At 46.5% G+C, this 23,822-nt stretch overlaps 1 protein-coding gene across 1 annotated transcript; it reads left to right on the forward strand.

The window, feature by feature from the left end:
• Window positions 1–1,993: 1,993 nt before the first annotated feature.
• On the forward strand, window positions 1,994–22,783 carry STIP1 (stress induced phosphoprotein 1). The gene is made up of 14 exons (XM_035098482.3): window positions 1,994–2,096; window positions 6,858–7,067; window positions 8,043–8,184; window positions 9,545–9,686; window positions 10,753–10,921; window positions 12,060–12,186; window positions 12,701–12,803; window positions 14,042–14,162; window positions 15,916–16,012; window positions 17,103–17,227; window positions 18,500–18,536; window positions 19,440–19,543; window positions 20,627–20,799; window positions 22,275–22,783. Exons 1-14 carry the CDS (start codon window positions 2,088–2,090, stop codon window positions 22,345–22,347), a joined length of 1,632 nt encoding a protein of 543 aa, XP_034954373.3. The 5' UTR covers window positions 1,994–2,087; the 3' UTR covers window positions 22,348–22,783.
• The last annotated feature ends 1,039 nt before the right edge of the window (window positions 22,784–23,822 follow it).

A 23,822-nucleotide genomic window follows, 5' to 3' on the forward strand; every position in this document is an offset into this window, starting at 1 on the left:
CTAATTATAGCTGAGAAACTACCGGCAATCTTTTTGCTTTCCCTCTGCAGCCCAGAGCACTAGCAACTACAATGTGGACAAAACAGACTCGTTTTTTAATTTATATTGTACCCCAGGATTATCAAGTCAGGCATACTGTGCTATTGTAAAATCAAGAGATTTTAATATCATCAGTGGCAGCCGGTCAATTAGGGCAAATGGGACACTGCCCTACCAACCTCAGACAAACAGGCCAGGGGGTGGCACTGTCTGCCAGCTCTCTTCTGCTTAGGTCTTATCCACACCCCCATTTCCCTCACCACTTTTACCCTGGAAAACCTGATCTTTAGCACTGAATCGGAACAAACAGCAATTGGGTTTTCTGCGGATTGCTGCTTGTTCTGATTTAGTGCTAAAGAGTGGACTTTCCTAGGGGAATGTGCAGAGCAAGGGCAAAACTGCTCGGACCCATGCCTTGTAGAATTCAATGGGGAGGAGGGTGGGAACAAACCAGAATTAGTTGGCTCCAGCTGTCATTGGCTCTAGCTCTGGCTCTGGCTACTGCTGGGCTCCCTGCCTTTCACCCAAGCAGTCCAAATGGGCACTAGCCACCACTGAATGTAATTAAAATCCTCTGGTTCCTTTAGTTCAGGACCGTCTCCTCTGTAACTGTATCCTTAAAAACAGACTCAAATTTTATCCTACTTAGGCCTTTGTGTATTTAAAATATCCATGATTTTCTGTTAGTTCTCTCCCACACCCCTCAATCCCCACTGACTGCTAAGCCTTACATTGTCTTTATCTAACCTGCACTCACTTTTCCCCTGCACTCACTTCTTTATCATGTCTTCCTTTCCTGTGGGAAATCTAATCAGCATAAAAAACCCACCATGTATGGAGACTCGATACATTAAAACAGGGCTGGGGAACCTCTAGCCCACTGGCTAAATTTGCTTTGACAAAGGCCCTAATCTCTTCCTATACCACATACACCTGCCCCATATTTGACAGAATATATGACATCAGGTGTGGTGGCATGACTCAGTTCCTTGTCGGGAACTCATTCATACAACCAATTCCTGCAGAGAGCAAGTTGATCAGCAGCCCTTCAAAGCACCATGTGATGCTCTTTGCAAGCCTCACTTTGAAGTCCTGACCAACAATGCTAGGTGCCTGCGAGGTATGCAACCCCACCTACCTGTCAAATTTGGCCCTGGAAGGTTAAGCTAGGCAGGGGAAGGATCTGGCCTGCAGGCCAGAACAGACTCCCCACCCCTGCAGTAAATGAACCCAACTTAGGTTTATATATGATCACTGTCATCCCTCTCCATGTCTTATTTAAGGGACTGATTAATAGAAAGCCTAAAGTCATTGTTTATTTCTTTAATGCACTTTATTTTATTGTTAACTGTGGATGTCTCTGTTTAATAGAAGTGCCCAAATAAAAAATTGAAAATTAAATTTAATAACACCACTAAAGACATTTTTAGTTTAGTTTTGTTTATAACTGCGTTGCATGTATATGATAATAGAAATTATGGAAACAAAAGGTGAGAGACTTCCGTTCACCATTTGAAAAGGGAGGGGGCATTATGCCACTTCTCCAAGCGCTCAAGGACGTCCCACGAGGAAAAATCTGGAAATAAGAAAGATGGGGGGGCGGAGAAAGCTCCAGCCAATGGGCGCAGCCTGTGCCGACGTTCCAACTCACGGTCTACCCAATAGGAGCGTAGCGCAGCTTTGATCAATGAAACCCGAAGGCGGTTCCAGAGGAACGAGGCCGCCGCTTGGCAAATGACAAAGCGACGCACACCAATTGCCGTTATCAAGCCCCGCCCCTCTCGGGCCTGTCAAGCGTTGGGGCCAATAGCTCGTGCCGAGGACGGATATTCTATCAGGGAGAGACCCCGCCTTTTCCCCTTCGCCCTATGAGAGGGGTTGCGGGCGCGACCTCGCGCCAGGCGGGATCCAATAAGAAGGCAGGGGCGGGGACTGAAGGGTTCTAGCAGGTTCCAGAAGGCTGGTGGGAAAAAGGAAAGGGGGGCGCAGGAAGGAGGAAAGGCTGAAGTAGAGGCGGCAGCGGTGGCGCGGGAGACCTGGCCGGCGCCATGGAGAAGGTGGGCGAAGTGGCCGGAGCTTTTTACCAACCGCAAAGGCTCATGGGAAGGTGGCGGTCCTTGGGGGGGGGGTCTCGGGAAGGGGGGAGAGAGGGAGAAAATGTGGTGTGTGGTGCTGCTGAGATTATTTTTTGCAAGGGATTCCGGGGGGAAATGGGGTCTGACGGGAGAGGGGGTTTCTTTTTAAAAAGGTGGCCGGGATCATGGGAAGGACTGAGGGGGGAGTGTTTGGAATGGGAGGGGGACTCGGGTAGTTTTTGACGGGATGATTGCGAAGAAGGGGCTGGCTATACCTGTGCAAAGCATTATGGGAAGCCTTCGTGGGTCAGGTCATGAGGGGATCTTGAGGGGAGTAAGACCTCCTCATAAGGGGCCTTCTGCGGGGGGGGGGGGAGTGCCTGAACTGCGAAGGTCCTGAAGGGATAAAGAAATAAAGGGCTCTGCAAGGTCTCGTGTGAAGATCTGAGATGGGGAAGGGGGTCGGGAGGGGGTTTGTAAGGTCTGAAGTGGGGAAGGTTTATGGGCTGAAGGGATCTGTGCCCAGACATCATGGAGGGGTTTTCAGCAAATAGTGTGATGGGGCTACATCCGAATAAGGGTTCCTGGGGTATCACAGCAGGGCTAGGAGTTTAGGGGTCAGGGGCCATGGCGTATGAATTGGAGAGCTGAATGGCAGGCTTTGTGGGGCTGGTGGATTCAGTAGTGTGGGGGGCAGAGGAACTAGATTTCTGTGAGAGATGGCAAGAAGCTCAATTTATTAATTTTGTAAAATTTATACACCCCTTGAGTGCAGTGGTCATTGAACCAATAATGTCATTGGAGGATGGAAATTAGGAACTGTATCATAAGAGGTCATGAGAAATATAGACCATTAAAAAGGTGGCTACAGAGTTAGAGCTTGAGGCAAGGCTCCTTGCAGTATGGTTTGTGAGCTGGTTTTGTAGAAAAAAACTTATATTAATAAGTAATCTGTGATGGTTTGAAGACGGTGCCATACCATACATTCAAAACTTAATGACTTTCTCCAAAGAATTCTGGGAACTGTAGCTTTTCCCTTCACAGAACTACAGTTCACAGCATCTCTAACAAACTATGATTTCCAGAATTCTTTGGGGGAAGTCATGAGTTTTAAATGTGCATTGGATGTGCTTTAAATGTATGGTGTGGACCTACTGTGAGTGGACTCTCAAACCATCACAGGTAATTTATGTGCATAAGTTTATTTCTAAAGCCCTACCCCTCAAGTTATGCCCCACACCAATGCAGCTAGTACCACTCCTCAGGCTCGGCATTGTTCCTCACCACAGTATTCCCCTCCCAAGCTGAAATCCTCACCTTCCCCCTCAGTCCTGGGACACAATCTTTGAGGTGGAGCCCATGAGGGAAGGGGTGTCTGACAGACATTTTGAATAAGATGTAGCAGCCTGATGGATTTTGGTTGATAGGGTAGCCTGTTGTGGATCATGCCATTAAAATAACACAAATGCCAAAAGCTTGTACCTCATTTTGGGAATTTGATCTTTAATATTTATGGAAGCTCTACTAGGGGTTGTGATTCCTGAGGCCTGGATTGCGGCAGAAATAATTTGCAGGAAGATCTGTACAGTAGCTTTAGGGGCACATGGTGACAGTATGTGTAGAACAGTTGGAGCTAGGCAAAGGACTGTAGCTTAATAGTGTAGCTCTTACTCAGTCAGTACAATATTCCAGCTGTAATTCCTGGTATCTCTAGGTAGGACTTGGAAGTTGGAATGGTGTAAAGCTGGAGGCCTTCCAGTCTGTGTAGACAATGCTGAGCTAGATGGACCAAAGTTCTGATCCGGTAAAGGCAGCTTCCTATATTTCTAGGTGAATTGTATAGTTCTGGTAGCATGAGCAAGTTGATGGCAGTTTTCTGAGTGAAGTGCTTTAGGTGTAGATGCAGCTTTATAACCCTTGAGAGATGAAGCAAAAAGTTAGGCTAAGCAAGGCTCAGTGGGGTATTGCAGCTTTTAAAAAGCAAGTTTGTTTTCCAAAGGAGCCTTCTGGGCCGATCACAGCCTGCATGTTGCAGCATGTTCAGCACCTGCTAGAAGGAAACTTGAGGTACGAATTGCTGTCACACTTTGGAGTGTTGGCCGTGGTCAACAGTAGAGACCCGTTCTTTGTATCCAAAAGGTCCTAGGTTCAGACCCTCACATCTCCCAGGCCAGTAGGGGCTGGGAATGGCTTTTACCCGGGACCCTGGAGAGCCACTGCTAGTGTAGACAGTCCTGTCTTAGATGGACCAACAGCCTGATTCTTCATAAGGCAGTTCCTGTGACTAGCAACTGTTGCACTAAGTCTTCTTAGCAGAGAGCCTTTTAAATTTGAACTAAACCTAAAGCATTTTGCTTGCAAAGCATGTGGTATACCACTGAGCTATGGTGCCAACTCACTTCCTGACATTATAGCAGCTGCATCCCCATTCCAAATTGTTACGTGTGTCTTTTGTATGTGAAAATGGGTGTGGGAAGAAAGTACGGTAATCTTCAACAAAACAGGCCTCAAGCGTAGCAAGGTGGTGATTCCACACACTGGCAAGTGAAAAACAGCCCGTTGGGACCAGTGTATAGGTGAATCTGCCAAGGTTATACCATGGCAACCTGGCTGTAGTCCACCTGCATCACTTCACAATACTGGCCTCAGCTTTCTTTCTCTCCCCGCTGTCCCTCCTAAATGTTTGGTGTGTGGCTGTAGGGTATATGCTGCTTCTAGAGAAAATGTGCCACCTCCATGCCTTGCCTGCCAATTTGTGCCCTTTCTGCATGTGACATCTTGCTGTGTTTTATCGTACAACTGTGTCTCCCTCTAAGACTGAAAGGGCTCTAAAATCCTTACATGTGTAGCTTGAACGTTTTGTCCCAAATTAATGCAGCTAAGTGGAGATTGTTCTCCCCTTGGCTGTCTGTAATTTCAGCAAGCAACCCCTATTTGAATAGAGCTGTGATTCAGAGGGAGCTGCCTCCAGCTTCCTGTCCCCCTTAGGAGCAGCCTTGGACACAGCAGGGACAACATTCTATTTGCATCAGCAGATGGTGGGCTGCTAATTCATTTGGGCTGCAGATGCTGCGGTCTCAACTCCCTTGGCTACCTGTGGAGGTGGTGACTCATACCTGGGGGCCTGTCAGTCTCTGTCTCACGTCATTTCTTCTTAGAGGGAAACAGTCACTAGGAATATCTTGCAGCAACTATGGCCACCTTATTCACCTTCAGGTGGGAAAGAAGTATGCTCACAGCTGTCACTCGTAAGAAGAAAAGTGCTCCCACTTGTAAGCAATAGAGGGTTCAACACTTTCTGTGTCATATGAAACTGCAAAGAAGTGCAGCATATTATTCCCTATAGATAAGCAGATTTGAATGCAGTCCTGTGCAACATAAGCCCTAGCAGCTAAATTCAGCCAGGTTGATTGTGGAGTCTTGTAAAATGAATGCTCAAACAGCTGACTTCTATCTGGAAGTGATGGCTGACAATTGGTGTCTTATTGCAAATATTTAGAGTACAAGAAACCTGAATCTGAACCACTTCACAACTGTTCCCACACTGTACAGATTTCATTAGCTTAGAGTTGCTATAGTCTGAGGTAGGCAGACTTACAGAGGTCTTTTTTAAAAACAAAACGGCATTCCCAAGATCTACCAATGAGAGTCAAGTACAGGCATAGGCAAACTCGGCCCTCCAGATGTTTTGGGACTACAACTCCTATCATCCCTAGCTAATAGGACCCAATGGTCAGGGATGACGGGAATTGTAGTCCCAAAACATCTGGAGGGCTGAGTTTGCCTATGCCTGGTCAAGTACAAAAGATACACAGTAAGAGTTAAGGAGCAGGGTACCTCTGAACACATTCCAAGCCTTGGGATTCATGTTCAGTACTTCCTTAATTTCAGCAACCTAATTTAGGTGGGAAAGACATTTTTTGTTGCTATTATTAAGCAGTTGGGAATGGGAAACTCTGCCAGTTGATCGTGATCTATTTTCTCCCTGCCCCTGTTTAGTGGCTAAGAGGTTAAGAGACTGAGCTACAAAATGTGGAATTCCTCGGTTCATATCTTGCATCTGCCCTTAACTCACAAGCCACCCTCAACCCCTCCATCTGCAATTCCACCCTCTACTCTTTATATGCTGCTTTCTGGTTAAAATGCTGCCAAAGTGGTGAACAGCATATTAAAACAAAATACAAAAATGCCATAAAGCATCAATCAAATATAAGAAGGCAGAATCACACCATGGGAGTGCAAGAGGCAAGCCATTCCAAAGTTGGGTGCTTTTGCTAACCCTGTATCCCACACAAGGAGCTGGAAAGCTTGAGAGGAGGGGGATAAGTAATGCTGACCTACCTTATAGCGCTTTTGCTAGGATTGCAACTAGAGATGTAAAAATTGCATTGTTTTGAATTATTACTGTAAGTTGTGTGTTTTGCCTTGGGTAAGTAGCTGGAAATGGGTGTGCAATAAACTTGCAGAGGCCAGAAACTTAGTTTTCCCAAAAAAAATACTGAAGAAAATGTCTGCTGAAGAGAGGAGGGCCTTTTGCTTGCTGACCATCAAACTCCAATTTTTAGCAAAAATGCTTCAGTTCAAGGTCATAGCAACAGTGGGAGTTAGAATAAGAGTGTTTACTCATCTGGGATGCTCAGAGTTTGGTAGGAAGTAGTTCACTGGAGCAATAGGTTCTTTTTCTAGGTTACTAGTGCATGGAATCCTCAGCAAGCTTTTGACTTCTTTTTTAATTCCCACCAGGTGAATGAATTGAAAGAGAAGGGTAACAAAGCCCTGAGCTCTGGCAACACGGCAGAAGCTATCAAGCACTACTCGGAGGCCATCAAATTGGATTCTGCCAATCATGTGCTGTACAGCAATCGGTCTGCTGCTTATGCCAAGAAAGGCGAATATCAGAAAGCCCTGGAAGATGCTTGCAAGACAATTGAACTGAAGCCAGAGTGGGGCAAGGTGGGGAACCCCCTTCTAGCCAAGGAGACGTGACACAACTGTGGGGAAATGCCCATTCCATACACCGTGTGAGAAACCTTTTGGGTCTTCAGACATTACTGAACTGTCAACTCATCATCCCCAGCAAGCAAGGCCATGGGCAATGGGAGTTGTAGTTCAGCAACGTATGGAGGGTGAAGGTTTCCCCATACTTGTCGTATACCATTTTTTTATTCTGTTTGTTGGACTTGTGATTCCAAAATGAGAGCCCCAAGGCTTTGCCCTCCCTCACTTCACAATGAACAAGAGATAAGTGGGCATTAAATCCCTTGCAATGAAGTCACTGCAGTTCAGGCGTAGCATTTTCTTCCAGCTGTGTGTGTGCGCTGGGGAAGCACTGTGTAGCTCAGTGGTAAAGCATGCCCTATGCATGTAAAAGGTTCAATCCTCAGCATCTTCAGGCAGGGTTGGGAAAGATCCTCATTTGAATGGAATTTTGGGGAGCCACTATCGGTCAGTGTAGACAATAACAAAATAACAAATTCTTTATTGAAGTTCCTACCACATTTTTATCCTTCTAAGGCACTCGGGGTAGCATAAATTGCTCTCCCCCACCCCTATCCTGAGGTAGGTCAGACACAGATAAATAACTGGCTTGATGTCACCCAATGAATTCCATGGCTGAGTAGGGATTTGAACCCGGTTCTAACCCACTGCACCACACTGCAGTTACTTGGCCAAAGTGTCATGCACCACCCTTGCATATGCAAGGTCTGCAGGCTAAAGGAGGTTCTTCCTTGCAACTGTTGCATTGGTTTGCAACAACTTAAAGTTCCTGGTAGTTGGCATAGTCAACTAGGCAAGTGGCTGCCTTCAAGCATGGGTGAACTAGAGTTTTGTATAGTCCTTCATGTCGGAAGACTGATATCTTGGCTGCTCTGCCTTGTCTCATACATACCGTATTTGCTGACCTGGCTGCTCTTCTTTTCTTCTTAGGGCTATTCCCGAAAGGCAGCTGCCTTGGAATTTCTGAACCGCTTTGAAGAGGCCAAGAAGACATATGCAGAAGGGCTGAAACATGAGCCAGGCAACGCACAGTTGAAGGAAGGGCTGCAAAACATGGAGTCCAGGCATGCAGGTGACGGAAGCCACATCCTGATCTGCTTCCTTCCTTCTCTCTTAAGACTTGCCTACACGAACTAGTTCTGTGGCTAACGTGACATGGAAGTTTGAGAAATTATCCCATGACAAGGAGTTGGATGAATTGGCCTAGGAAAGGCAGTGTTCCCCAACCTTGCTGCCCTCCAGGTTTTATTGGACAACAGCTCTCATTAGCCATGATCACTGGCCATGCTGGCTGAGGCTGATGGGAGTTTGAGTCCCCTGACATCTAGACGGCAGCAGGTTAGGGAAAGCTGGTATAAGGGGATCCACGCTGATGAAGTTTCATAACTCGGTACAACTGATTGCAGTAACCTTTCCTGCCTGTACTGTACCACAAAGGGAAATGGCTTTGGTACAGGGGTTGTGATGCAGATTTCAAGAATAAAATTGAAGAGTCAGTGATGGCCACCAACCTGGGTGGGTTTAAAAGTGGATTGTACAAATTCATGGCAGAGAGGGCTATCCGAGGCTTCTAGCCATGATGGCTAGGTTCTGCCTGCACAGTTGGAGACAGTAATGTTTCTGAATACCAGTTTCTGGAAACCACAAAAAGGGAGAGAGCTCTTGAGTGACACAGAAATTCTGGAGACCAACAGGTCGGGCATCCATAGCAGTGACCAGAGGAGGAATGACTGCTAGGAGGAGTGCAGAGAGAAGAAACATCATGGTGCATCTGTAGCACAACCATACACCCCAATACCCTTTTACTTGACAGAAAATCATGAAGCTACAGGTCTTGAGTGCCTGATGCTGTGAGAACACCTGGTGCATTTGGTCCACCAGCTGAACTCACTCAAGATGAGGGAAAGAGGGAGTGCTACTGTTTTCCTATCAAAGCCTTCTCCAACCTGGTGCCCTCCAGATGTTTTGGACTACAGCTTCCATCAGCCCTAGCCAACACTCATGGAGGGCACCGGGTTGGCAAAACGTCCCTATATTGCATGGATAAGATAGCTACAAGCTATCTTCAAGACCTGCTGTGGGTGCAGACACCTATTACTGAAGGAATTTAGATCTTGCAGATAGTTGGGCTTCAGTCTCATTAGTATGAGTCAGAACTGTAGGACTGGGCTCTCTGTGTTCCCTTAGCTCAGGGACCACAGGTATTCAGCAGTGCTGCTGTTTCCACACAGTCTAGCTGTTGAAAGATGTGAATAATGTGGGCATGTGGCAGCAGGAACCTCACACCTTCCATGAGGTAATCTTCCTCCTGGGTTTTCCCAGAGCTTGCAGATGGTGGAGGGCAGGGAAGGCCCTGTTGTCAAGAATGCTGCTGTGTGTCACTCAAAACTGATATTGCCTTTCTTCTCTCCCCTGCCCTGGACATCCTTCAGAAAGGAATCTCATGAACCCTTTCAACTTGCCCAACCTTTATCAGAAGCTGGAGAGTGATCCCCGCACAAGAGGCTTGCTCAGTGATCCGAGCTACAGAGAACTGATCGAGCAGCTTCGCAACAAGCCTTCAGACCTGGGGGCGTAAGTGCCTGGAGTGGGAGTCGGGAATGGAATAGTGTAGGAATTGTCTTTCCGAGTCATGCCCAAGACTCATCGGGCCCAGAATTCCGTCCCACAGCTTGCTAAATGTTCCTGGGAGTTCATAAGCGGGGCTTGGTGGTGGTTGTCTTATCCTGCTTCTCATTGCCAGTATTTTGGCATTCACAGATAACATTGCTTTTGTATGTGTGGATATAATTTAACTATCACAGTTAATAATTTTGTGTACTTGACAGAAGGGCAGTTTGAGGTTGTCATGGCACCTGTACTGCTTGAAGGGAACACCGTTAAAATGAATTCCAGAATATAGGAATTATGCAAGGCAGCTTACGAAATATTTAAATCACAATAGTAGAATATGCCAAAAGTAAAAATACAACTGACAGGCATAGCAGGTAAAACACAGTGGTCAGCGGAATGTCTTCAATTTGGTATATTTAAAGTCTCCTGGAATGAAAAATTATTGAGAGCCAGTATGGATGGTGTAGTAGTCCGAATGAGAGAGCTAGATCCAGGAGCACCTCTAAATTTCTAACTAAGGGTTCATATTTACTTTTTTAATGTGCTTGAAGTCCTGCAGCAACCAGGAAAAAAACCTGCTTCATGCATAGTATTGGAAATTGAGTTAATGTGGGTGGCGTTCAGCACAAGGATCTTCAGTTTCATAGGAAGTTTGTAGCAAACACCTCAAGGAGCCTTATAGCATCTTAAACAGGGTGTCTTTTAAGACAGTCTTTCATAAACTTGATGGGCTTGGTCCATTTCAGAAAAATCACGGAAACATGGCTGCCCCTCAAAGCTGCTGGAGTATTCAGTAGTCTTACAGTTAGGAAATGGAGGCTGACACTGACTTGCGCAGAACTAGACTGCATCCACCTATATCTTATTCAGAGTAGTCTAATTAAAATGAATGGACCTGCATCAGTCATTGATTTCAGTGGGTCTATTCTGAGCCAGACCAACATTGGTTGCAACCTCAGGTCTCCAGCACTTAATCCACCAGACTGCAGTTCTGTGTGACCCATTTTGTGGCCTACCTTCGTGACAGGAAACTAAAGGACCCGCGGGTGATGACAACCCTTGGGGTGCTACTTGGAGTCGATTTGGCCAGTGCAGATGATGAGGACGAAGCGATGTCTCCGCCCCCTCCACCACCCCCCAAGAAGGAGCCCAAGCCAGAACCCATGGAGGAAGACCTGCCGGAGAATAAGAAGCAGGTACTGCCTGCTGGCCCAGGAGACTTGGCTGCAACAGCAGAGTGCTCCCTCTCAGCACTATGTACCTTATTCAAAAGATATATTGACTGGCCACCTTGACTGTCATCTTATCACAGGTCTTATTAAACATACCATACAAAATACCGAGGGTACATAAAAGCAAAATTAATTCACAGTAATCAAAAACTCTTAAGTGAGTGGGTGGCGCTGTGGTCTAAACCACTGAGCCTCTTGGGCTTGCCAATCAGAAGGTCAACAGTTTAAATCACCACAATGGGGTGAGCTCCCGTTGCTCTGTCCCAGCTCCTGCCAACCTAGCAATTTGAAAGCACTCCAGTGCAAGTAAATAGGTACCACTGCAGTGGGAAGGTAAATGGCGTTTCCATACACTCTGGTTCCCATCACTGTGTTCCGTTGCACCAGAAGCAGTTCACTCATGCTGGCCAATGACCCAGAAAGCTGTCTGTGGACAAATGCTGGCTCCCTCGGCCTGAAAGAGAGATGAGCGCCGCAACCCTATAGTCTGACTGAACTTAATCGTCCAGGGGTCCTTTACCTTTTTTTTTTACCTTTACTCTTATATCTTACAGATTAGGTCTAACATGACCCAGTGAAATTAATCAACATGGCAAATTTAGGTCCATGAACTTCAGTAGGTCTACTTTGAGTATAACTTGGTTCAAAAGAACCCCATACTCGTGTTTTGGTGAACTGCCCAGAATGTCAGGCACTGGGTGGAATGGGAATGTAATTGATAAATAATGGTACTAAAATACATCAGAAATCCATTATCAGAAAAATGTGGCAATATCAAAATATCCTCATTAAAGGAATGCTGCAGCTTTCACCAGGCCCGCAAAATATATTGATGTCGGTGGCAAGCAGATCTGTCTTGGAGGGTATTCCACAGCTGGGATCCCAGGACCATAAAGCTCTGCTAGCTGCACACCTAACGCCTGAAGTTGGGGCGAGGGGTGTGGTTTTTCAGGGTCTCAAACTGGAGAAGGCCATCCTTGAAATACACTTGCAAAGCTTTTAGCGTAAGAAATGCTGTCTCTGGCAAGATGGAGATTTTTTGGCTGAATTATTTGTCTTGCCATTCTGCAATACCAGTTATTGAGTGTCTGTTGCTTTTCAGGCTCTTAAGGAGAAAGAACTGGGGAATGAGGCTTATAAGAAGAAAGATTTTGAGGTAGCCCTGAAGCATTATGACAAGGCAAAGGAGCTGGATCCAACCAATATGACTTACATTGCTAACCAAGCAGGTGAGATTGTGGGGCATCACTCTTCCCATCCCAGGCATAGCTGAGGTGCATGAAACAGCCTTATGGTAGGTTTAAAATGTCAAAAAGCAAAGCTTAGCATGGGCTGGAGTTGAACCAGGTCGGTAAGGTTCATTTAAACCAGGGGTGGGAACCCTGCTTCCCTCCATATGTTTGGTCATTGTCGTGCACTGGTCCATTCCTGGGTACTAACAGAGGAAGCAGTGAGGGCTGGAGTTAAGGCTGGTTGAAGGTTGTGGGACCATGGATAGCTCGGAATGAGCAACTTGCTCTGACAAAGATTAGGAGCGAAATGTTGAAAAAGAGATGGCTTGCTCTTGCCAGAGGCCTGAACTGAGAGCTTGAGAGCAGGCCAAACGCCACATAAATTTTATTTTCATAATAAATAGAACTAGATGAGAGATATGGATTTCCCAACCAGAGATCTTCGTTTGTAGCTCACCCAGTCTTTGGAAATCAGGGGTTCACATCTGTGTCTTTCCTCCTTTTCCTGTAGCGGTGTATTTTGAGAAGGGGGACTACAACAAGTGCCGGGAATTGTGTGAACAAGCCATTGAAGTGGGACGCGAGAACCGGGAGGATTACCGGCAGATTGCAAAGTAAGTGGAATTCACAGTTTTTGCTCTGCCCGCTTTCCCCTCTGGCTCCACCCACCACTGAGCCATGGGGTAGAGCACTTGATTTATTTATTTTTAAGGTGGTTGCTTAATTTAAGACATTGAGCTAATGCAGGGGTGAGAGACATGTGGAGAACTTGTGACCCTGTAGACGTTGATGGACTCCAATTTGTTTCAGCCCCAGCCGGTGTGACCAAAGGTTAGGGATGATGGCAATTGTGGTGTAAGAGTATCTGGAGGGCAACAGGTCTCCCACCCCTGAACTAATGAGACCTGGCTGCTGACTGAATAAAGCTTTATGCATGAACTGAATGGAAACTTGAGTCATGACGGCTTGAAATGTACTCTAGTGCATGGTGCTGTGTGACCTAGATTCTGCTGTGCTATAAAATCACTACCCTGCCTAGCCTGCCTAACATAAATGTAAGAAGAAGGCTGGACTAGATAGACGTTTGGCCTGACCCAGCAGGAGCCTGTTTTCCACAATTGCCAACCAGAAGGCCCCCAAGCAGAGCTGAGTGCAATAGCCTTTGAAAGCTTAATTCCCTCCTTGAATTTGTCTCATGCCCTTTCAAAGCCATCCAAGTTGTCAGCTGTCGCCACATCTTCTCATAGCCAAACTCCATCATTTAAAGTACATGAAGACATGATGAGGGATAGCTCAGTTGGTAGAGCATGCGACTCTTTAAGATCAGGGTCACGGGTTTGAGCCCCACGTTAAGCAAAAGAGTTATGCATTGCTCTGAATTTCTATGATTCTAAGACATACTTCTTTTTGCCTATCCTGAATCTCCTTCCAATAACCTTCACTGGATGATCCAGCCTGGGTTTTTAGTATTATGAGAAGGAAAAAAACTTTCTATCTACTTCTTCCACATAGTGCAGAATTGTATACACCTGATCCATCCCTCTGATCCATTTTGGTTGCCCCCTTTCTTTTTTCTTCTCTTCTCTTTTCTTCCCTTCCTTTCCATTTTCTTTTTTGTGTTTATAGTATCCTTTTCGAGAATCAATAGTGAGAACTGTACAAAGTATTCCAAATGCGGTTGCAACATATAAAGATTATTTCTCCTAGCATCCCTTAGCCTGGGATTTGCCTTTGTCCTGCATCCCCCTGCCCTTCCCCAGCAACAAAGCCTCCTGGGAATTATGGGTCAGGGTTCTTCACCTATTGGATGCTTTCCAGCAGCTCATTCCATGGCTTGTTCTCTTGAATATAGAGCTTATGCCCGGATTGGCAATTCCTACTTCAAGGAGGAAAAGTACAAGGAAGCCACTCAGTTTTACAACAAGTCTCTGGCTGAACACCGGACTCCGGATGTACTGAAAAAGTGTCAACAGGCAAGTGTTTTGTTTGCAAGAGCTTTACTATAGCTCAGGTTTCCCACTCCTGATGTGGCTGACCTACAAATCCCATTATCCCTGACCTTGCTGGGCTGGGGTTGATGGGAGTTGGGAGTCCAGCAGCATCCACCCTCCCCACCCCCTAGACACACCAGCCGAACCTGCAAACTCTGGCTCCCCCATGCAGTTCTGGCCCTCCGTTTTTCCCAGCCATGCATTGGTCTGTCTTGCTCAGAATTGTCTACTCTGATTGGCAGCAGCTCTCCCCAGTGTCTTGAGCACAGAGAGGGGTCTCTCCCATCTCCTGCTATCTGCTCCTTTTTGACTGAAGATGCTGGGCACCAAATTGGAACCACCTGCATGGAAAGAATATGTTCCATCACTGAGCTCTGGCGCCACATTTGAAGTATAGGAAGTTGCCTTCTATCAGTTTCAACTATTTGTCCGACTGGCTCAGTGTTTACTGTGACAGTGCTTCGCCAGGCGCACATCTGTCATGTCACCTCCTAGCTGGTCCTTTTAAATGGAGATGCCAGGGATTGAACCTAGGACCTTCAGCATGCACAGCATGTCTTCTACCACCAAACTGTGACCCCCTCTCCTTAGTCTCTGCTGGTGCTTCCTTATGCTAAAACCAGATGGCTTGATCCATCTAGTTCAGTATTGTCAATGCCAGTGATTCCCAAACTTTTTACCCCACTATCTATTTGAAAATTGCTAATGGCTTTGGTGGGCTGTGCAGTGCTTTCTTTGCCTGTTGTAATGTGCTGTGCTAAATGCGGTTTGATTTTTAATTGTCTTTTTATAGCTTTTTTGCAGTATTTTACTGTATTACAGTTTGAATTTCATAGAATTCAAATTGTAATAAAATAAAATACAACATAAGAATCAAACCTAGCAAAAAATAATAATACAATAATCAATATGAATACTGTACTTAATGCAGTTACAGGTAGGTAGCCGTGTTGGTCTGACGTAGTCGAAACAAAATAAAAAAATTCCAGCAGCACCTTAAAGACCAACTACGTTTTTATTTTGGTATGAGCTTTCGTGTGCATGCACACTTCTTCAGATACACTTAATGCAGTGAATGCGCTGCCTCCCATCTTCAAAATCAAACCCATAGACATGCTATGGACTACCTGTCTGGAGCTTGTGGGCCACTGGTGGTCCACAGACCAGCATTTGGGAACCCTTGTTCTACCCTGACTGACCTATTAATTTCAGTGGTTCTACTTTGAATATAACATAATTGGCTATGACCCTGCGTGTTAACACTGGCTATTCATTCACATCCAGGGTGATTGTGACCATTTTAAAGCCCTATGTGGCTTGGGTGCCAGTTACTTAGGAACACATTCTCCTTTACTTCTTTGAGATTTGATGAGGAGGCTCTTCTGCACATCCCCTGGACTATGGCCATATCAAGATTGATGTGGCTGAATTACTGAACCTTCTCAGGAGACTCATTTGCCCCCACCCCCTTTATATGCAGTTCTCTGACTAGTCAAAAATTGTTTCATTTAGTTAGGTGGTGTGTAAGCTGGCATGGTAATATGATGTGCTGTTGCTTACAGTTGAAAGGTGGGCTATCAGTCTTCATAGGTTAGGATTGCTGGGGAAGGATAGGGACCCTCTCCAAATTTTCTAATGGCACAGACACCTTGAATCCATGCAATAAGGCTTAGCTGCTCCATAAATCTGCCGCCTCAGATCTGACAGGACTGTTCAAGCTCACTTTCTGTTTCAGGCCGAGAAAATCTTGAAAGAGCAAGAAAGAGTCGCCTATATAAATCCTGATCTTGCTCTGGAAGAGAAAAACAAAGGCAATGAGTGTTTCCAGAAAGGTGAGGGATTGTGCTTGCGTGTCCATTGTTGTTCCGTGTACTGAGAGGTAGCCACTGCAAAGAGCAGGGGGCTCCTTGTTAATTGCAGCGACTGTCTTGGAAATACTGGCGAGAGTAGCTGAGTGGTGGATTTTTCCAGAAGAAATAGGCCCAGATGCCTAACTATCCTGTCCATAGTGGCATGAGTTTCTGTAAGGGCATTTGTTAAACTGGGAGCATATTAAGCCATGTAACTAATTTAGTTTGCTTGTCAGTTTATAAAATTCCTTGCATATAATGTACAGGCATAACAATCAATAAAAACAGCTATAAAAGCAAGTAAAACTGTTCCAGTTAGAATGGTATAAAATTCAACAAAAGTCTTATTATGGTGAACCAGACCTCCCTTCGTTGTTGATGTTTTTGTAAAGAGTGTGCAGACTTTGCAAGATCCCCAAGTCACATCTGGCCACTCACAAGGTAGGCTTAGATAAGCCTCCTTTCTCCCAACACTGCCCCCTCTCCAATCTACAATATGGGGCTGATAGTGCTGACACAAGAGAAGCCTTGCTACATCTAGTCCTGCATCCTGCTTCCCCACAGTAACTAACCCATTGCCTCCAGGAAGCAGAGCTGGAAAGCAGCATCTCTTCCTAGCTAGAGAAGTGAATAGGAGCAATCAATCAGGACCTCTATTCCATTCCTTGCCCCACCTACCTTTCCATTTTGGTTCCCCAGCCATTCAGAATTCCATGGTATGGCCAGTCCTTATTAGGCTGCCTTTGGGGATTTCCCTTCTTTAGGTTATAGTTAACATTCTTATCAGTACAAACATTTAGAATGTTTTTGTACTTCTGCAAACTTGTTGGTTCTGCCAAGCCTGCCAATAGCTCCCTCTTTTCCGTGGGTGGTGCTATTTTTTGACTAGGCATGAAATTGCACACACGGCCTAAACGTTGGAAACGGAGGGAATGTCAACTGCCTCTCAGCGTGGAGTTTACACTTAGCTGTGCCTAATCAGTCCTTTATAAGGATTATTGAAACAGCGTGTGGGGAATTTGGATCCTTCAAAAAACCTCTATATGAGCTAATGAATCTCCTTCCCTCGCAGGGGACTATCCACAAGCAATGAAACACTACACAGAAGCCATCAAACGCAACCCCAACGATGCCAAACTGTACAGCAACAGAGCTGCCTGTTACACCAAATTGCTGGAGTTCCAGTTAGCAGTAAAGGTCAGGATCCTAGGCCGGTGCTGTGCAAATTGTGTTCTGGGGAGAAAGGGCTCTTACCAGAAGCTCATCAGGTTCCTCAGTATTGGATTAGTATTGGTGGGCAAACTTCCTGGAAAGGGGCTTTTTTGCCTGTATCTTCCTCCCTCTGCCAGATGTAGGGGAGTGTTGGTTGTGTTTGACAACACACTCCCTGTGTACAGTGCATGTACCCCTTTAAATGTGACCCCAAATTCTCTACAAGGCTGGGAGCTCTGTGGCAGACAATTCAATGTAGAAGTTAAGAGAAACTTTAGGTGTAGGCATAGGAGACTTCCTTGGTATGGAGCCAAACCACTGGTCCATCAAGCTTAGTATTGTCTTCACCAGAAGTGGGGGACTGAATTCAGTCAGTGGGCCAGATTCTTCCACAGGCCAACTTTTGTCAGATGGGCAGGTCACCACTGGTAAGGCTATTGCCATGCAGCAACAGCCATAGCTGGTGGACCAGCTGAAACTGTCAAAAGACACTCTTAGCTGCTGATGTCATCTGTCCATGGATGAAACCACCTTGTTGGTGTCCAGCTTCTTTTCTCTTTGCAGGGAGCTCCTTTATAAGGAGGACCTTTGCAATATGAAGTTCAGACCCAAATTTGCCACCTCATCTGTCACTTATGTGAACTACGCTTAAGAGCAGGGATAGGGAACCTGTGGTCCCCCAGATGGTCATGGACTAGAACTCCCATTCTCCATGTGGCTGATAGAAGTTTGAATCCAGCAATTCCTGGAAGGCCACAGGTTCCCTATCCCTGCTTTGCAAGCAACTGCTTGAAATAAGTTTGGGTGTCTTGGCACAACAAGGCCTAGCTAATGTTGTGCCTGCAATCTACCCACCTCTGAGTGTGTGATAAACGGCCGTTGGTGGTTCAGGATAATTCATGTGGTCTCAGCAGCTTGATAGTCCTCTCCAGGAAGGTGTTCTAAAGGTGATCTCTGCTTCTTTGGTACCACTAGCCTGCTGGAATTTGAAGGTAATCCCACACTTAGGCAGACTAATTAGGCCCCCAGTGTTGTTCCATGGTTAGGAGTGGTAGAGATGGATTGTTCTTACCTCCATCCCATCTGCCCACCTTCCCATTCCCAAACTTGGCAGCCTGATAGCAGAGGCATAAGCATTCGGGGGGTGCAAATGGAGGGAAGGCTTTTCTGATTGGCAATGGCTGAAGAAGGAACAGATGAGCCTTGCACTCATTCCTGAAAAATCAATTTGTAAAGCAGCTTCTCTTCCTTCCACAGGACTGTGAAGAATGTATCTGCCTGGAACCCACGTTCAGTAAGTACTGTACATGGATATGTCAATTGGAAGGAAGTGATTTGGGAACATTAAAGGCAAGAACAGGTCATCAAGCAAGGGCTTGGTGTTAAGCAGGTTAAGGGATGGTTGGAGAGTGGGTTTAGGTTTAGCAGCCAGTTATCTGCAAAATCCCACTGTGATGGGGGGGGGTGCACCTTGTTTCAAGATAACACCAGGCAGTATTTGGGCTGAGAGGGTCAAGCTGCCAGGCAGTTAGCTTAAAGAGCACTTAATTGGGACAAGGCGCTTGAATAAACAAAGGGGGTGAGGTGGGGTGACTCAAACAGATATATAAAGGACTAGCTGGCCCGGCCACGCATTGCTGTGGCTTAGTCTGTTAATGGGCCCTCAGTCCCCCTTCAGACTCCTCCCCCTACCCACCCCGGCTCATCCCTGTGATTGGCCCCACCCTGTCCCAACCCATGACCTTTCCCTCCCCTCCCCCCATCCCCCACCCAGGGGAGCCCCCACCTCTATTCGGCCTAGTCTGCAAAGTGGAGCCAAGCTGCTGTGGAGAGGGAAGCTTTCCTACCTGCAGTACCAGTGTAGCCGCCACTAGAGGCTGCTGTTGTGCAAGGTCTCCTGATTCTGGCTTCTACTTCCCAGCATGCACTTTAGGGTGAGCTGTGAGTTCTTGAACATGGGGTTTTGGGGGTCTTACCAGACCCAGGTGTGACATTTGTCTTAGCAAACTTTATAAGATCCTTCGGACATTCACATGGGACATTGTGTCCAAATTTGAATGCAATTGGTCAAGCAGTTTCAGAGAAAAGTGGAGATCCACCCACATGTCCTTTTTACATTTATATAGATATAGATATAGATAGGGTAAAACATTCAAATAAGTTCAAAAGTTTGATGACTTTTGCTCTTGGCTTGCAGTCAAAGGCTACACACGTAAGGCAGCAGCACTGGAAGCAATGAAAGATTATACCAAAGCCATGGATGTCTACCAGAAAGCCCTTGAACTGGACTCCAACTGCAAGGTGAGCACTTGCTGGATATACAGCTGTGGCAGAGAAATGGGAAAGAGCTTCCCTTAAATGCAGGTAATAGCAAGTGGGGAGGGCTGTAGAGAATAATATTTCATTCCATGCCACTTCCTCCAGGAATTAAAACTGAGCTTTCTCGTGGTCATGAAGGAAGGGCCTTTGCAGTGAAGTCTAGCTTTCAAGTGGGTGGTGGTATCAGTTCTCCTGGGAATGGGGTGTTCCTGGACTTTCAGCAAATTGGCCATTTCCCTCCTAGCTGTACAGTGGTGCCTCGCTTAACGAATGCCCTGCTTAACGAAATTTCCGCTTAACGAAATGATTTTTCGAGCGGAGGTTGCCTCGCTAGACATTCGTTTTATGAAAAATTCGTCTAGCGAATCGCGGTTTCCCATAGGTATGCATTGAAATTCAATTAATGCGTTCCTATGGGCAAAAAAAAATCCAAAAAAAAATCAATGCATTCCTATGGGATTCGGTAGACGAAGTTTTCGTTATAAGAAAAGACCCATGGAACGAATTAAATTTGTCTAGCGAGGCACCACTGTACACACTTCGTCTGTCCATCTGTTTTTGCTAAAAACATAACAGCCTTCTAGAACAGAGCAAAGATTCATGTGATCCAGCTTCTTGTTTTCTGCAGAGGCCAACCAGATATTTGGGGAGATCCACAAGCAGGGCACACACTCTTTCTCCCTGCCCCCTCCCCCCCAAAATATTTGGGGATGGAGGGAATTCTGTTTCTGCCTTCCCCAACCTGGTGCCCTTCAACTGGTCTTGAACTCCCATCACCCCCAGCCAGCATGATCCCAGTGGTAAAGGGGTGAAGGGAGTTGTGGTTCGTCAGCCTCTAGGGGGCACCAGGAAGTGCAATCGTTACACAGAATCTGTCTTTACAATTTTCAAGGCCCACAAGGGGGGGGTGGCGAATAACTTTCCCTCCATCCGGCCTTGAAGCTTTGTGGCCAAAACCAATGCAGAGAAATAAGAATTTTGCTGGTGTAGTGAAAATATTCAAGGGAGGAGGGCGGGGAAACACCCATCTTGAAGTGCCCTCATGGTGCTGCCTATTTCCTACAGGAAGCTACAGAGGGCTACCAGCGATGCCTCATGTCCCAGTACAACCGCAATGACAACCCTGAGGATGTGAAGCGCCGTGCCATGGCCGACCCAGAGGTGCAGCAGATCATGAGTGACCCGGCCATGAGGCTGATCCTTGAACAGATGCAGAAAGACCCACAAGCCCTAAGCGAGTAAGTGAGGGCAGGGAGAAAGCACCAGTGTGGTCAGTGGTGTGGTGGCTCTTAACAGAGCCCGTGTGGTGGCTCAGATGATGTGCTGGTCCACCTCATGTTGTCTTCATGGGCAGTTTATAAGTGGAATGTTTGATGTTGAAGGCCACTAAAGACACAGAGCACTTTGCAGTCCAGCAATAAGCACAGATCAGCATGTAGGCAAATTGTTTTGCATATATTCTAATTCTGCATGCTTCTGTTCTGGATTCAGTTGTGAACTTCTTAAACATTCAGAAATGTTAAAGGTTTCTGAGATTTGGAGTGTGGTGCCATGAGAGACGTGAGGAGGAGAGAGGTTGAGAGAGAGGGAAGATGTGCAAGACAGTGGCTTGCTGGGGTGGCTGACATTTGACCCTCCAGATGCTGCTGAACAAGAGCTCCCATCATCCCCAGCTATTGGCCATGCTTTTGTACTTTTGTAGTTCAGCAGTATCTGTGTAGGGCAACAAGTTAACCAACCCTGGGCTAATGTGTCAGATTAGAACACGCATCCCCAAACTGCGGCCCTCCAGGTGTTTTGGCCTACAACTCCCATGATCCCTAGCTAACAGGACCAGTGGTCAGGGAAGATGGGAGTTGTAGTCCAAAACATCTGGAGGGCTGAAGTTTGGGGATGCCTGGATTAGAACCTGGATTCGAATCCCCGTGTATCTATGAAGCTTGCTGTGTCACTCGGGGCCAGTCACTGTCTCTCAGCCTAACTCAACTCACAGGGAGGGGGGAAGCTATGTACACCACTTTTAGGTCCTTTGGAATTGCGGGGCTGGGGGGGGGGAAGTTGAGATATAAATGTAATAAGTTAAAAGAAAAAAGCCCACCCACCACCCACTTGGTAATATAGGAAATTTGATCAGATAAATAGAAATAATGTATAGGTAACAATATGAGATTTGGAAGCTCTGCTTTTCTGATGCCCTTTACAGATGCTGCTGATGTGGAGGTAAGCTTTGAAGAACACATCCATAAAGACTAGACCAGGGTTTCCTACACTTGGGATTCCAGTTGATTTGGGGCTACAACTCCCATAATGCCTAGCTAACAGGACCAGTAGTCAGGGATGATGAGAATTGTAGTCCAAAAACAGCTGGAGACCCAAGTTTGTGAAACACTGGACTAGACATATGTGTTGGCTTTGACAGTGCAGTGCCCAGTTGCACCTTGCTGCCCTGTGGCCTCTGAAGCCCTCTGGTCAGTTGCTTGCAGTGAAACCTTGCCTTGATGCTGATAAAATGATCCCACTGGCAGGGACAGGGAACCAGGTATGGTAGGACTATAGCTCCCATCGCTCCTGACATTTGGCCATGCTGGCTGGGGGTGATGGGAGTTGAAGTCCAGCAACACCTGGAGGGCTGATAATTTCTCCCATCCCATTGTTCAGGCTCACGGTGGGGACAAAGGTTCTGACTTGACACAACTCTTTTCCTTTCCCACAGACACTTGAAGAATCCCGTCATTGCTCAGAAAATCCAGAAGCTCATGGATGTTGGTTTGATCGCAATTCGGTGATGATTTTGACTCTGCGCCCTCCCTCCTTCCCCTGTTGAAAAGGGCAGCTGGGACTTCTGGATGCTGGCAACGCAGTCCAAGGGCGCCCCCCCCCCCCGTCAGAGGCAGAGACTTGTACAGTTGTGTGGTGTGTTAGTCTCTCTCGCACATATACATGCGTTTGTGCTCACATCAAGCACCCTGCCAGCACAGGGCGTGGCCTCTCAGTCCTTGTGGCCCCATCGCTCTGCCACTCAGCAGTTATTCCCATTTGTGAGCTGCTCTCTTCTTTCCCTCCCCGCTCCCCCCTCCCAAGTTTTTAATTATCTTTGCCGGTGGCTGTGGCGTGGAGAAAGCGCATCACTCGTTCATTTGTCTGGTTTCTTTTGGCTGTGAGGCTGCATTTTTTTTGTCGTCTGCTGCACACCCAATAAAAAAGCAAAGTTAGTGGCCTTGGCTTCCCGAGTTGCCTCCATTCATGTCAAGGTTCTGGTCTGAGCATGTCCATGCTGGCACTCTCACCCGTCCACACATAAAGGGGAGGCAGGCTTGGGAAATGCATGTTTTGTAAAGGGACCAAAAATTGAAAAATATCCCCAACTAGATGAATGAGGTCTGAGTGTGCTCAGTGACCACAGAACGGTGCATGTCTGGGGTGGTGAGTGACAGTGGCGTATCCAGGAAAAGGGCATGAGTCACCCCATAGTCCTATATGGTGCTGAAATACATGTCTCAATTAGTGCAAATCTTAACTCTTTGACTTCTGAGATTTCACTGAAGTGTTGCCCAAGTACTTAATATTAAGGGCTATAGAAATGTTGACATGAGCCAGGAAATAGTGTCAACATTGGCCTTACTCTCCCATTAAACAAGGACGTGTTCCTTGCCCTTTGCTAGACTCTGCATAAGGAAAATAGTAGCTTGATTTTTAAGGCACCTTAAAGGACCTCTGGGGCTTGCGGGGCTGCCTAATCTTCCAGGAATCTTGAAGGATGGCCAAACACCCGGTAACACTGTAGCAATTCTAGGTGGTTTGGGTTCTCTCCAGCCTGCCAGGTCTATAAGGGGGATTGATGTGCTTTCCTTTCTAAATTCCTCCAGTTTTCATTGCCTAGCTGTGGGCTGCCTGTTTATATTCTTTGGTTAGGGGCATAATCGGCCTGAGGATGAGAGAAGACTTGACTTCCCTATGACCATTCTGTGGATTTGTCTAATGGCATACTTCATGGATAAGGATCCTGTGGCCCTTGAAATATTGTTGGACTCCCAATTCCCATGAATGCCAGTCAACGTGGCCTATTGGTCATGGATGATGGGAGTTGTAGTCCAACAACTTCTGAAGGGCCAAAGTTTTCCCATTCCAACCATACTTTAATCAGGCACTTCCAAGTTTGAACTGTTTGCTTACACAGAAAGGTGTGGCTTCTAAAACTACCCACCCCTCCACAGCTGCATGCGGAGGAGGCAGGTTTTTACCCCCTCCTTACTCATCAAAT

The sequence above is a fragment of the Zootoca vivipara genome, chromosome 16 (assembly GCF_965207765.1).
Source record: "Zootoca vivipara chromosome 16, rZooViv2.hap1.1, whole genome shotgun sequence".
Lineage (NCBI taxonomy): Eukaryota > Metazoa > Chordata > Lepidosauria > Squamata > Lacertidae > Zootoca > Zootoca vivipara.